The sequence below is a fragment of the Xyrauchen texanus genome, chromosome 45, assembly GCF_025860055.1.
Source record: "Xyrauchen texanus isolate HMW12.3.18 chromosome 45, RBS_HiC_50CHRs, whole genome shotgun sequence".
Taxonomy (NCBI): domain Eukaryota; kingdom Metazoa; phylum Chordata; class Actinopteri; order Cypriniformes; family Catostomidae; genus Xyrauchen; species Xyrauchen texanus.
Window position 1 is genome coordinate 10,338,352 of NC_068320.1, and position 15,552 is coordinate 10,353,903.

General features: G+C 47.1%; 1 protein-coding gene across 7 annotated transcripts in view; it reads right to left on the bottom strand.

Annotated features, from left to right (window-relative positions):
- LOC127637310 (neuron navigator 3-like) overlaps positions 1–15,552 on the bottom strand; it is a 203,640-nt gene that overhangs the window by 27,709 nt on the left and 160,379 nt on the right. For all 7 annotated transcript variants that reach the window (XM_052118307.1, XM_052118306.1, XM_052118309.1 and 4 more), the window contains exons 13-18: positions 6,044–6,164; positions 5,516–5,789; positions 4,132–4,861; positions 2,764–3,198; positions 1,620–1,661; positions 271–422 (exon numbers count right to left, since the gene is read on the bottom strand). In XM_052118307.1, the coding sequence (XP_051974267.1) occupies positions 271–422; positions 1,620–1,661; positions 2,764–3,198; positions 4,132–4,861; positions 5,516–5,789; positions 6,044–6,164 (1,754 nt within the window). The remainder of the gene's footprint in view (positions 1–270; positions 423–1,619; positions 1,662–2,763; positions 3,199–4,131; positions 4,862–5,515; positions 5,790–6,043; positions 6,165–15,552) is intronic.

Genomic DNA, 15,552 nt, shown 5'->3' on the forward strand with positions numbered 1-15,552 from the left:
CCCCCTGCTGAAAGTATGTGCTGCTTCAAAATTAAATTGCTCGAATGGTAGGAATATTCCAAAATACAGTCCAGGGAAATGAAGTAATTGTGTTAATAATGCATTATTTTTTATATAATAATACATAATTATAAATAATTATATACAAATCACACTGAATTATCACATTAAATCAAGCCGCTCTAATAATATCATATCATATCATATAATGATGAGTTCCTCTACAAAAAAAATAAATACATAGATCAGATGTGATGTATGTTAACGTACGGAGGTTTGAGTAGTGGTATTTGCCAGCATTAGTGCTTGTTGTGCCCGGAGGTGAAAGTGGACTTCCTGTGTCCTGCAGACCTCCTGTGGAGTGTGAACGTAACCATTCCTTCCCCTCTTCATGTGATGTCTGTCTGGAGGAGGGAGGGTACCTGATTGGGTGGAAAATAGACTTAGAATACAATTCCATGCTAATATATTCCCTTAATGCACTATATCTTCATAATGTTTTGAGGCCTTTGGACAATCAAATGCAAGTAGCTTTTAACTGCTTCAAATAATGAGTTTATATAACTCTATCAAAATTGAACTTAGACATGGTGAAAAATGATTTGTACAATAAAACATGCCAACAGTATGTAACTGCCCACACTGTCTCCCATTCTGTTCTACTGCATTAATATCTCTAGGAAGTGGGCAGTCTTATCACCATGCTTGAAGGACAGTTCATTTAATCCTTTAAAAATGTTAATGGATTTCATGCACGTCTATCAACACAAATGTCTATCACTGCTAACCCTAGTTCATCCTTTAGTATTAAAATGACATTGTGTGACCTATCAAACTATAACAGATTGAGTCTCATTGTGATTTAGCTGAAAAGAGACACTCTTTGCACATCATGCATGTAACATTTTCATTGTTTATCTTTCATCACGATTGCAGATTGATTGCTCTTTTCATGGTGACTTGGATACAACAGTCTAATGTAGTTTAAATATTGAGCCTTAGTTATATGAAAAGCTAATTGCTTGTTAAAAGCACTGGGATTTGTTCCTGCTGTGGTTTAAACGATCAAGCCATGGTGGCCTCTTGCTAAAAGTGATAAGAAACAGAAGATTGGTGATCCACACCAAGCCACTAATTAGAATAGAAAATACCTTTTTCTTTTAGAACAGTAGGATTAGGAATGCTATGCTATGAAAAAAACTTAAAAAGTTCAAAAAAGTGCTTTTTTGGTGCATTTCTAGGTGGTTGCTAGGGCGTTCTGAGTGGTTTATTACTGGCCCAATCAAAAGGTTTCATGTCTCTGTGATATTCTGGTCTATAGATATGGCTCAAATGTTTCCTTCAATGCAAATCTATTAGCACTTTCTTAAACAATCCCAACGATTTGAAGTATCATTCATGTCTATAGCAGAAACTGTGCAGGGTGGATTGCATGTAAAAGTATAACACTTAGGGCTAGGATTCTGTTCAAGTACCACTAATAAACATGTAGTGGTTGAGTTAAAAATCTATGGATGATAAGAACACAACTGTTTGTTGGTTGTTGAAGATGAGAACACAAAACACACAGTTTATTTATGAAAATCATTAGATGAGATGAATGATGGTTATATTAGTACCTTAATCCTTTTTTGGGCAGAGTATTTCTGTCAAGAGGCATGCTATTAAAACAAAGAAAAGATAGAGATATTTAACTAACAAGACAAATTAAATCTGGATTAAAACCATTGCATGATTGACTGTAAGACTGCAACATCATAAAATAGAGAAAAATGTATTACAGTACAATGCTTTCATTAACTGTTTTTATTTTTTAAAGTAACACACTACTTCATAATTTCATAATGATAAAGGTAATTTGCTGAATTTTAGGACTGTCAACGGGCTGAGAAACTAAATTCAAAATGTTTACTGAAATATTACCAAAATTCAAATTATTTTCAAATATGAAAGACATTATTTTAGGTAGGGGGAAAGATCTACAAGACATCTAATTTGAAATCAACATTGTCTCCTACATTCACAAAAGGGTGTAAAAATCTATATAAACCAATCAGCTTCGTGTTATAGTGATTGTTTATTGCAAAGAACATATCTGTATGTTAACAAATGTGCATAAAATGATAAAGTCAAAAGAATTAGCCAGTTCATTTTCAAATATTAAGTAAAAAGTAAAACGAGAAAAAAAACTCTTCAATAGACGGTTCAATGCTAACTTGGTGTTGCACAGTAGCCTGTACCGGTGCCATAGTACTACCGCAGACTCAAGCTTCATACGTTACCACCGGTAACCTCTGTGTTTTTCATTAAATACAGTTCTATGTACATCCCTCATGCTTTTGCAGCGAAACACTTATAAAAAAGCAAGGCATTGTCAAGACATATCCGCCAAAAACCTCCAACTCTGGGGCCATTCACTACGAATGTGTCCGTCTTTTTCAATGTAAGCATAGACGGACGTCTTTGAGCGTTGCGTCATATCTCACTGTTTATTCAGTGTCTTGTGTAGGAGCGATGTATTTGTTTATATGCTGTATCATTTTACAAGGAAATTAAACCTTTAAAACACATCTCGAAACACCTGTGTTCTGTTCTATTCATAGCCTGCATCTGTTTTAACCCAACAATGTAAGTTAACATCAGTGCTTGGCACACATCCAAAATCAAATGATCATTTTAGCATTTGGATGTGCATTTTTATCTTAAATTTATCTTGAATTTCACATTTTTATTTGACAGTCTTACTGGATATCCTAGACTCACCCCTCAGATAGGGTTGACTTGACGCTGCCTGTGCGGGTGACCTTTGGCCCATGGTGATGTGGGAGTGGCAGGTCGATGGACTCAGAGCTTGTGTGTAAGCTGGTCATACTGTGACAGCTCAGGGTGTCTTTACTACCGGCAGAGGAGCTGCTGAGGTTCGGAGGCCACGGCCGGGCATTAGAGGGCAGAGAGAGGCCTGACGCCGGACTTGAAGCCGCGGAGTCTGTGCCTAGGTCAGGTGTTTTGCCATATAGTGGGCTGCTGCCTCCGCTCTGCCCACCCATGCTGCCCAGACTACCTGTTCCTGAGGAGGGCGAGTCAAGGCTGGCCTGTCGTGCCAGTGTGCCATGAGGGCTGCCCAGTGCTGATGGGCATTTACCAGAGTCAGGGGTGCCAGGTGAACTGGGTTTACTGCTGGCCTTACTGCCAAACAACCTGTATGGAGAGAAAAAAGATTGATGGTAAAGTATGTCAGAGTGACTATTATTGCCAATCAGTTTTTAGTAATCAAATGCATCTTATGACTGACCATCTGCCTTGTCGTTTTCAAATATGTTTTGATTGCATCACACAGCATTTTCACTGACAGAAAGAATATCACTGATTGTCATTCGTAAAACTATTCTTGCCAAATAGTTTTATGTACAAATGTATAAATGGTTTTATGAACAATTAATGTAGAAAAATGTCTTCTGCTCGTGTTCCTAAATGAGATCCTTTGGATGTAAACATAACTATGCAACCTCACTTAAAACAGTTCACTTCACTTCAGTCTACAATGTACTAACAGCCCATAACCACCAGGTGGCAACATGACCCTCTTCTGTTTTAGCTCTGGCTGTATAATAGGTGCTAAGAAACAGCTAATGCTCCAATGTTATTTAAATTACATTCCCACTTCATTCATTGTGGCATTTGAAGGCTGTTGATGAGATTTAATGGGGGTTCGGAAAGATGTGGGACTCAGGACAAAGGCAGAAAACTACAGCTATGACTAAAACAATAAGCTTTGTAATACATCACCAGATTTGCTTAATAAAAAAACAGACAGCCAAAGTCGCCCATCGCTCATTGGTGGATCACTTCAGCAGCCAGCCTTAGGCAGCTCACTTACATCTAACATACTTATGGAGGAAACATCTCAGAACATTCCCTCAATGGTGGCCAAGAGGTCAGTGCATCTCATGAGTCAGCCAAACCACAAAAAGCAATTGTTCTATCTTACTGTCAGCCTCATTCCATTTGTCTAAGTCTAACTGTCTACTTTACTTTAATATTTTACTCTTATCTCTGCCTATGTGTCATCTATGTCTAACTCATCTTGTCCTCCTCTTACGCCGCTTCCTTTATTCTGTACAAGTCGATTACCTGCGGAATGTGGGGGATGCGATGTCTGGATATTTGGAGCCTGGCTGTCTGAGTCCAGATTGGGTGGAAGTGGGACTAGATTTGGGGGAGGTGGACAGCCCCGTTCCCTCTTGATCGGATCCGGCCACTTTTTCCTTATCTGTCTGGTTGATGGTGACGGGACTAGAGCGTCCTGACCCTACTTTACCAGTGTCTCTTCTCTTTGTGCTGTTTGTGGTTGCTCCAACTCCTCCACCTCCTCCTGCAGACTTTCCGCTTACATTTGAGTCAATGCTGCTGGAACTGGAACGATGCCCACTGCGGCCCACTACACTGCTACCCCCGCTAGATGACTTTGCTGGTCTGGGCAAGGAGCGGTACTGTAGGGGAACCTTTGAGCCACCACAGCCTAACAAGACAACGTCGTCTTGGTGTTGAGCATCATCAAGACTCGTCTTCCGCCCATTGCCGACGCTTGTGCCCTTCCCAATACCAGCAGACTTGGGTACCTTGCCTAAAGTCGCAGAGCCACTGGCCAGAGTGGCCCCACTGGCTGTGATAAGGGCCCCAGCTGGCCCTGGGATCTTCTTAAAGCTGAAAGAGCTGGTGGTTGGTGGCCGTCCGATGCCTGAGGGTGGCTTCTTCCCCTCGTCTCCACTGCTCTTACCCGCATCCGATGGCGAGCGCTGGATGCTGGGACTCTTAGAAGGGGCCTTGCCCTTCTCGGATGCCTTGGCGTCATCTGTTTTACCTGTTAGCGCAAAAGTTTTTGTTATGACACAGGTACAGCAGGCATAAACAGCTTCCTACTCAGTCATTCAATACTGCAGACCAGTTTTGGCAACTTATTTGTAAATAATTTCAACACCCAATCAATCATCACCAATACAATGTGAAGCTGGAATGCCAAACACTGTTGTGCTCTAGACAACGACACATTTTTGCACAACTCAGCTAAATTGCAGTTACAGTACTCTCAGCCAAAGTTACTTGTTCCTGCTGAGTGGCCCAAAATAGTAGTTAAACAGAGAAATCAAAAGTAAAGGTTGGCAGAGATGAAGAAAAGATAAACAGCCCCTTAAAGTCAGCAAAAGCCTCTTAAGTTTATCTTTTAAGTTTTCCCTTATCGTTAGTATTTAAAGCAGCTGTAAGCATTTTTTTTGTATGTTTCATTTTTTAATGTCCCTACTACCTGACACATATATGTGTCTTTAAAAAATAACACTTGCACACTGCAATTCCATTTTCTGCTGCAGATGCTGCAGACATTTCTTAGAGCAGCTTAAAGGAATTTAAAAACAAAAGAGCGGTAAAACAGGCAGACTACAATATCTTTAACATTTCGATTTAAGTGGGCTGAAAATGTATGTTGGTGTCAGTATATTATTGTATAAAGGGTTGTTACCTGGTGTTTTGAGGGAGGTGGATGTGCTTTTGGTTCGTGGTGGCGTGATGCCAACCTGGGCACTCATGCCTCTCCGCCAGGAACCTGTTTGGGACATGGGTGAACCTATCTTCTGGCCAACATCATCACCCTGACCTGATGCAGAAGAGGATGAAGTCTTCCATTTAGAGGAAGGGTCTATCCCTGGTTCCATCTCTTCATCCACCTTCTTCAGATCTTCAGCACCCACCCAGCTACTGCCATCCTCAGTGTGTCTGTGTGTGTCTTTATGTGACTGTGAATAACACAGGCAGAGAGTATGGCACACATACAAACAGAGTAATCTTACACACACACATTCCATTTTACAGATGGCCAAACTTTTCTTACTAGCCAAAGCAAAATGTCCAAAACTCTCAGTCTGTTCAATCTGCTGCAACCTACTGACAGACTGCTGATACAAATCTATTTATAAAAGTATGTGTGTGTGTGTGTGTGTGTGTGTTTGGCGTGAGAGGAAACAAAATGAAGATGCCAGTGTATATGTACCTGTGCTGCTTTGCTCTTGCGAGGTGAAATGCCGGAATAGGTGGATGGATTCAGATCGTCAGTCCCGATATTGTCTAAAGTGTCACTCAAACCACTGCTGACCGAACTACTGTCATCCCAACTGTAGAGGGCGATAGAGAGAGAGAGAGGGAGAAATAGAGAGCAAGAGAGAGAGAGAGAGAGAGAGAGAGAGAGAGAGAGAGAGATTGTGTTAGAATTGTTAGGTGTTTTATTTTTTTATGTTTCTAAGGCAGTACTGCAAATAATGCCCAAAGGCTATAGTTGAAATTTAGCCTCAAGCTACAGTAATACTGTTACAACATATGCATTGTCAATTAAATTAAATTAAAATAATAAATAAAGTGTATTAGTACACAAAACTTCACATTTGCATCAATTGTTTTTAATATAAAGTAACGTTTGGTTACGTATGTAACCTCCGTTCCCCGAGGGAGGGAACGACACGTTGTGTCGGAGAAGCGACACTAGGGGTCTCTCTTGAGCGCCGATATCCACCTCTGATCTATGAAAAAAGGCCTATGAGAGTTGGCAGCCAGTATTTGCATGTCCCGCCCCCGGACATACGGGTATTTAAGCGGCGCAAATACGGGAGTTCATTCAGGATTTTTCTGAGGAGCCGGAAATGGTCCGGCCACAACAGTGGCTCGGTTCAGTGACATGGCGGAGGAAAGACACAACGTGTCGTTCCCTCCCTCGGGAACGGAGGTTACATACGTAACCAAACGTTCCCCTTCTGTCGCTCTCTCCACGTTGTGTCGGAGAAGCGACACTAGGGGACCCATTCCAATCTTGCCATGTGCTGAACCGTGTACGTGAACTGCCGATACAGAGGCAGGCAGGGATTCATCCAGTGCCACGCATCGTCTGTACCCGGCTGCACGTACCCTTCCCCAATGCCCCATATGAACATCGGGATCCTTCTAGTTACCCTGGGAGGGGAACAAGGCGATGTTTGCCAACATGGGAACGGGCCAGCCTGGCTGGGCCTCTTTTCTCTCTATGTTTCTCGCATAGAGCAATCACGGCCGGGGCCCTTACACGCATATAGGGAAGGGGGTCTTACCAGACCCTGTGGAGATCACACCTGCCCTTTTTCTTGGGGAGGAAAAGTGGTAGACACGTCACACGGCCGTCTTAGGGCTCGTGTGGAAAGTATGGTGCGGTGGTAGATCCCAGCCTCGAAGGGGGGAGTTGCTACAGCACGGCGACCGGGGCAGCTGACACGGGGGTCTGCTCGTAAGGGGACAGAACCGTGGAAATATGCACAGGGGGCGTCCGCGCAGGAGGCCTTCTATTTTACCTGTGGAGCACCTATACCAGTACAGGGTAGCCATCAGGATACCCGCAGTGGCTTGGGTCGGCGAGTTCCTCCGCTGAACCGCGGACCTGGAGGGCTGGGGAGGAATCGACCAGGGTCCCGACTCGGAGTGGGGTGCCCTGGGAAGAAGGCGCACTACTTTACCTTGATGTCAGGAAAAGGGCACTGGGCGCAAGCGATCCACCCGGCCGGTCGGTCTACGTGTTACCGAGTTCTATGGGCTCGGACCTGAGAAAACACGAGATGCAACCGACTCAACGCGGAGGTTGTAAAACCTCGCGAAGGTGTTGGGTGTTGCCCAACCCGCGGCTCTACAGATGTCTGCTAGGGAGGTGCCCTTGGCCAGTGCCCACGAGGACGCAACACCCCTTGTTGAGTGAGCTCGGACCCATAAGGGTAGGGGCACGGCCTGGGTGTGATAAGCCAGTGTGATGGCGTCGACAACCCAGTGGGCGAGCCTCTGTTTGGAGACGGCATTCCCTTTCTGCCGTCCCCCAAAGCAGACAAAGAGCTGCTCAGAGCGTCTGGTGCTCTGTGTGCGGTCCAGGTAAATGCGCAGGGCGCGCACTGGACACAGCAACGAAAGGGCTGGGTCTGCCTCCTCCCGGGCAGCGCTTGCAGGTTCACTACCTGATCTCGGAATGGTGTGGTAGGAACCTTGGGCACATAGCCCGGTCGCGGTCTTAGGATCACAGACGTATCTGCCGGACCGAACTCCAGGCAAGTGTCGCTGACAGAGAACGCTTGCAGGTCCCCGACCCTCTTAATGGAGGCGAGCGCGATCAGCAGGGCCATCTTAAGAGAGAGGGCCCTGAGTCCAACTGATTCGAGCGGCTCGAAGGGAGGTCTCTGGAGTCCTGCCAAGACTACCGAGAGATCCCAGGAGGGAACTAGGCCTGGCCGGGAGGGATTCAACCTCCGGGCGCCTCTCAGGAACCTGAGGATCAGGTCATGCTTACCCAAAGACTTGCCGTCTACAGGATCGTGGTGGGCGGCGATAGCGGCAACATACGCCTTGAGGGTGGACGGGGACAGCCTCCTGTCCAGCCTCTCCTGTAGGAACAGAAGCACTGACCTAATCACGCATCTCTGTGGGTCTTCGGCTCGGGAAGAACACCAATCTGCGAACAAGCGCCACTTTAGGGCGTAAAGGTGCCTGGTAGAGGGGGCTCTGGCTTGGTTGATGGTATTCACAATGGTCGCCGGTAAGCCGGCTAGCTCTTCCGCGTCCCATCCAGGGACCAGACGTGGAGGTTCCAGAGGTCTGGGCGCGGGTGCCAGAGCGTGCCCCATCCCTGAGAGAGGAGGTCCTTTCTCAGAGGAATTCGCCAGGGAGGAGCTGTCGCGAGGAGCCTGAGTTCCGAGAACCAAGTCCGAGTGGGCCAGTAGGGGGCCACCAACGTGACTTGCTCCTCATCCTCCCTGACCTTGCACAGCACCGGTGCAAGAAGGCTCACTGGGGGAAATGCGTACTTGCGCAGCCCCAAGGGCCAGCTGTGTGCCAGCGCGTCTGTCCCGAGGGGAGCCTCTGTTAGGGCGTACCAGAGCGGGCAGTGGGAGGTTTCCTGGGCGGCGAACAGGTCTACCTGGGCCTTGCCAAACCGTTCCCAAATCAGCTGGACCGACTGAGGGTGAAGCCTCCACTCCCCGCCGGGCAGGCGTTGTCGTGATAGCACGTCCGCTACGACGTTGAGCTTGCCGGGGATGTGAGTGGCACGCAGCGACTTGAGTCACTGCTGGCTCCATAGGAGGAGACGGCGGGCGAGTTGTGACGTGTGGCGGGAGCGTATGCCGCCTTGGCGATTTATGTACGCCACCACCGTGTTGCTGTCCGATCTCACGAGGACATGTTTGTCCCGAACTAACGGGAGGAACTTCCTGAGAGCAAGAAGGATGGTCAGCAACTCCAGGCAATTGATGTGCCAACGCAGCGGGGCCCCTTTCCAATGGCCCGCTGCTGCATGCCCGCTGTACATGGCACCCCACCCGGACCGGGAGGCGTCGGTTGTGACCAGAACGCGTCGGGACACCTGCTGCAGGGGCACTCCTGCCCGTAAAAAGCAGAGGTCTGTCCAGGGTCGGAGTGTTTTGAGGCAGGCGGGGTGATCCTTACCCGATGCGTGCCGTGGTGCCATGCTTGTCTCGGGACTCGAGTCTGGAGCCAGTGCTGGAGTGGTCTCATATGCATCAACCCCAGCGGCGCGACCGCCGCGGAGGATGCCGTATGCCCCAGGAGCCTCTGGAAAAGTTTTAGAGGGACCACTGTGCCTGGCTTGAGGGAAGCGAGGCAGTCCAGCACCGACTGAGCACGCTCGCTCGTGAGACGTGCTGTCATTGAGACTGAGTCTAACTCCAACCCAAGAAAAGAGATGCTCTGAACCGGAGTGAGCTTGCTCTTTTCCCAGTTGACCTGAAGCCCCAAACGGCTGAGGTGCCGGAGCACCTGGTCTCTGCGGATGCCGGCTACTTGTAGCGGGGCAAGGGCCGCCTCTGCGACCTTCGTGAAGATGCGAGGGGACAGAGACAGGCCGAAGGGGAGGACTTTGTACTGAAATGCCTGGCCGTCGAACGCGAACCGTAAGAAGGGTCGGTGTCGTGGCAGAATTGAGACGTGGAAGTACGCGTCCTTCAGGTCTACCGCTGCGAACCAATCTAGATGCTGAACGCCAGCCAGAATATTTCTCTGCGTGAGCATTTTGAACGGGAGTTTTAACAAGGCCCGATTGAAAACTCGCCGGTCCAGGATTGGTCGTAAGCCGCCGCCTTTCTTGGGTACAATGAAGTAAGGGCTGTAGAAACCCTTCCTCATTTCGGTTGGAAGGACGGGCTCTACCGCGCCCTTGGCTAAGAGGGGTGGGAGCCGGGCAAACTGAATTGCGTAACCGAGTCAAATGGTCCGGTGCAGCCAGCGTGATGCATTGGGGAGCGAAAGCCACGCTTCCCAGCTCTGCGCTAGGGGCACCAAAAGGACGAGTATTTTGGACGTACCCGGCGGGGCCTCGCAGCGGGGCGGAACAGGTAATGCAGCGTCGGGCGGCTTCGTTGCGGCCCGAGGCTGAGGTGCTGAGAATAGACTCAAAGCACTTACCTTGCTCCGCGCACCCGGCAGGGGCGGGTTCGTGACTGAGGAGGAGGTCTGATGCTGGCGCCCTCTGGACTCGCCTGAACCGGCCGGCCGGGGACAGTCGTGGGCAGGCGGAAGGCGGATCGCCGCGTCCGGTGTACCGGGACTGTCGTAATCTGAAAGCAGATTGCCGTGAGAACGGCATTTGTGGGCCAGGTGACCCAGAGGCAAAGGAAATAGCTCTGTTAATGAGAATGTGGGTACCACAGCCCCGCCAGGGGTGTGGAAACTTGAAAAAACAAAGGATTCTCTTCCCGGCCCTCCACCGGGGGACGGAGCGGTCTTACCACCTCCGGAGCTAACATCTTCAGCTCTGGGTCGGCTGTCTCAGGAACGCTTGGGAGCCTTCCAGGTCCTGGAGGGGTTCGTGAGACAGGGGGCGTGCGCCGCCTGCGGGGTGCTCGACGCTGGGGCTGAGAGCTGGGCCCGGGTTGAGGCGGAGCAGGAGCTGGTTTCTTCGCAGGGGGACACCCTCGGCGGGCAGACGGGGCAGGGCCTGTAGCGGCAGGTCTGCGGCGGGGCATCATGTGAGAGATGGCCTCCGTCTGCTTCTCCACCGCGGAGAACTGTTGGGCGAAGTCCTCGACGGTGTCGCCGAAAAGGCCAATCTGGGAGGCAGGTGCGTCCAGGAAGCGGTTCTTATCAGCCTCACGCCTCTCGACCAGATTGAGCCAAAGATTGAGCCTGGACCACTAGGGTGGCCATTGCCTGTCCGAGTGCCTGCGCTGTGGCCTTCGTCGCTCTCAAGGCGAGGTCGGTCGCTGAGCGCAGTTCCTGCAGCACATCAGGATCAGGTCCACCCCCGTGCATGTTGAGTGCTTTGGCCTGGTGGACTTGCAGGAGGGCCATCGCATGCAGGGCGGAGGCAGCGCGTCCAGCCGCACTGTAGGCCTTCGCGTTGAGCGAGGATGTTGTCCTACAGGGCTTGGATGGGAGTACGGGGCGGCCCCGCCAGGCGGTAGGGCTACCGGGGCATAGATGGTACGCAACTGCCCTATCGACCTGGGGAATCGCCCGTATCCGTGGCGCTCTCCGCCATCGAGGGTGGTGAGAGTGGAGCGGGTGGCACCTAGACGAGTGGAGAGCGGGCTCTCCACGTGAGACATCAGCTCATCATGCACCTCCGGAAGAAAGGAACCGGGGATGCGAGGCCGCGAACGGCGCCCGCCCCCAGGAACCAATCATCCAACCGTGAAGGCTGTGGGGAGGATGGAGGGTTCCAATCCAACCCCACGCTCATGGCGGCCCGGCAAGCATGTCGGACATCTAAGCTGCCGGCCTCAGCCTGGGCCTGCTGGCCCGAGGCGGCAGTCCAGGGGAGTCCTCGGCATCAGACGCCACACTCTCCGATGCAGCGGCGAGCTCATCTGCTTCGGACTCGGGAGGATAGACAGCCAGGCCGTGAGGCGAAGCTGCTATCGCCACGAGGCGTAGACGGAAACCATCGAAGCGTGTCGGGAACGGGAGGTTCGCGGGGGTTACCCGGCGAAACTGCACCCGCTGCCGCCTCAAATCGCCCTCAGCGCCAACCGCACCGCCCTCAATCCCGTAGGAAGAAGGAGCAATGCGGGTGCAGCTGGGGTGGCTTGCTTTCTGTTGAAAGCAAGCCGCGACCACTAACGTGGTCATGGTCATGTTCTCACAGTGAGAACATGAACCATCCACAAACGCCGCCTCGGTGTGATCGCGGCCCAAACACACGAGACAGCGCCTGTGGCCGTCTGAAGCGGAAAGCACTCTACCGCGATCCAGGAACGACACAGGGGCGGAAAGGCATCTTGAAAAGACGCGTCCTTAAAAGGACGTTCAACGCCGCTGTGTTTGCTCTTTTAGAGAAATTACTCTTTTAATAGAAATTTACTCTTTTAATACACAGTGTGTGTGTGTGTGTGTGTCTGCGCTGTCGAAGCGCTCAGGGGCAACAATGCACGCCGTGCAATGTGAAGGAGAAAGCCGCTGTTGTGCGCCGTCAAGATCCAACAGCATGCAGATTGTCAGAGGAAACAGGAACGTTTATAGTGGTGTGTAACTCGTAGCAAACTGCAGACAGACCATCGGATCCGAAGAAATTTTCTGAATGAACTCCCGTATTTGCGCCGCTTAAATACCCGTATGTCCGGGGGCGGGACATGCAAATACTGGCTGCCAACTCTCATTGGCCTTTTTTCATAGATCAGAGGTGGATATCGGAGCTCAAGAGAGACCCCTAGTGTCGCTTCTCCGACACAACGTGGAGAGAGCGACAGAAGGGGAACTATAATTACAGTCTCATTCTTTATTAAGCATACAACTGTTGCATAATGCGTACTGTTTCAAGCAATATTTTAATTAGTATGCATCATTCAGTTTATACAGCACAGTATGCAGCTAGCTTTATGATAGTTTTCCATTTTGAAAATAATGAAACATTTAGATTAACATGTAAGTACTGTATGTTTTCACATGGCCTCATTGGATGCTTGTTTAATTCCACGAATTGCATCTAGTTATCATTTTAGAAATACAAATGGTTATTTTATAGGGTAACACTTTACAATAAGGTTGTATTCTTTAATATTAGTTAACTACATTAGTTAACATAAACTAACAATAAACAATACTTTTACAGTATCAAAGTTGTATATGTTAATATTTATTAATGCATTATCAGCTAACATGAACAGAATATATTTCATTGCATATATTTTCATAAATTAAACATTAAGAAATGCTGTAAAAATATTGTTCATTGTTAGTTCATGATACCTAATGCATTTATTAATTCTACCAAATGCAAACATATTGCAAAGTGCTACCCTATAAAATGTCTTAAACATGTCAAAACAAATTCTTGGCAGTCAAACCAAACAATTAGTGCAGTAAAGATTAAATAAATGGACATTATTTCCAATTAATTGGTCACACTGGAAACAGAAGTCCTTGGACATTATTTTGCCCATTTATGAAGATTTTGTTTCCCCTATGCAGATTACCCCATGAGCAGAAGTATGCCTTATTTCGTTTGGTGTTTTGCCCCAATCCATCTTCTGGAAATATTTTGAGATATCTCATCTGGCGGCCAAAAGTTTGGAATAATGTGCAGGTTTTGCTCTTATGGAAAGAAATTGGTACTTTTATCCACCAAATTGGCATTCAACTAATCACAGTTTATAGTCAGGACATTAAAAACGTGAAAAATTACTATTACAATTTGAATTTTTTCTTCTTGAACTTCTTAAACTACTTCAAAGAATCAAAAAATTATCCATGTGCAGCAAAGACAGCTTTGCAGATCCTTGGCATTCTAGCTGTCCATAACACTCTTTTCCAATTATCTGTTGTCTGTGTCCAATGTCTGTGTTTCTTTGCCCACTCTAAACTTTTTTGTGTCAAAAGCGGCTTTTTCTTTGCAATTCTTCCCAAAAGGCCTGCATCCCTTTGTCTTCCCTTTACTGTTGTACATGAAACTGTTGTTGAGCAGGTAGAATTCAATGAAGCTGTCAGCTGAGGACATGTGAGGTGTCTATTTCTAAAACTAGAGACACTGATGTACTTATCCTCTTGTTTAGTTGTAAATCTGCCCTTCCACATCTCTTTCTGTCCTTGTTAGAGCCAGTTGTCCTTTATCTGACTGTAGTGTACATCTTTGTATGAAATCTTCAGTTTTGGTCATTTCAAACATTGTTTAGCCTTTATTCCTCAAAACAAAGATTGACAGACGAGTTTCTAGGGAAAGCTGTTACTTTTGCCATTTTTGACCTAGTATTGGCCTGAAGACATGCCAGTCTATTGCATACTGTGGCAACTCAAAAACAAACACAAAGACAATGTTAAGCTTCATTTAATGAACCAAATAGCTTTCAACTGTGTTTGATATAATGGCAAGTGATTTTCTAGCACCAAATTAGCAATTTCGCATGATTATTCAAGGATAAGGTGTTGGAGTGATGGCTGCTGGAAGTCTAGATTTGATCAAAAATAACTTTTTTCAAATAGTGATGGTGCTGTTTTTTACATCAGTAATGTCCTGACTATACTTTGTGTTCAGTTGAATGCCACTTTGGTGAATTAAAGTACAAATTTCCTTCCGAAACAGCAAAATCTGTACATTATTCCAAAGTGTCGGCCGCCAGTGGACATACACATCCTCGTCACACTCCGTCTCCCACCAATTCTCTTTATCTTTGATTAGGCCTTTCAAATTTTTCAGCAGACAAACATCAAGCCTAAGAAATGAATTCCATGCAGCTTCCTTCATATTTCAATGCCTACTATTCTTGACTCACTGTCACCATCTTATTCATATTAATTTGCTTAATTAATCCACTCCGAGGCTTTGCCACTTCATTTCTCATTAACACGCTATTGACTATATTTTTCTTCCTGCAGACATTACATGCTCATTTCTCTCTAGACTGTGACCAGACTGTGCCTTTTTAATGAAGGATGTTAAACAGTGGTTTTAACACACTTCAATTTTCTAAACATATTTTAAAAAAAAACGATTTAGTTCTATTAGACCAAATACATCATATGCTGATATTTATTTCTCATATTTTCTCCCGGCAAACAAACCCTGTTTGATCACGTGCATGTTTGAATATGTCCACATGTTTAATTAACACTTGAGATCTGAACATAGGGATTTGTAATGAACATGTTGATGATGTTTGGCTTTATCTGACCTTTGCCCCTTTGCTGTAAACAACAAACTAATTTTACAGCTATAATGTTGAGAAACCCATTAAGCTAGACAAAGAGACAGATCCTCATATTAACTGACATCTTCAGACATTATATATGTAACCACTGAAATATTCAAACCTATCTTCAGTTCAATTATCCATACTGAATCTATGTAAGATTCTGACCAATGCGTGCAGAACAGATTCAAAATTCAATATATTCACATCTACCTGGGATATGCAGTCCTGAAAAATGTCTCTCCTTCTCCTTCTTTGAAGAGCAAGTGCATATTCTCTCTTGACTTTTATAATGTATGCAGGACAGAAAAACTTTTAGAGGCTGAATTTGACTAAATAATTGTGAGAGAACCCCCAGGGCACT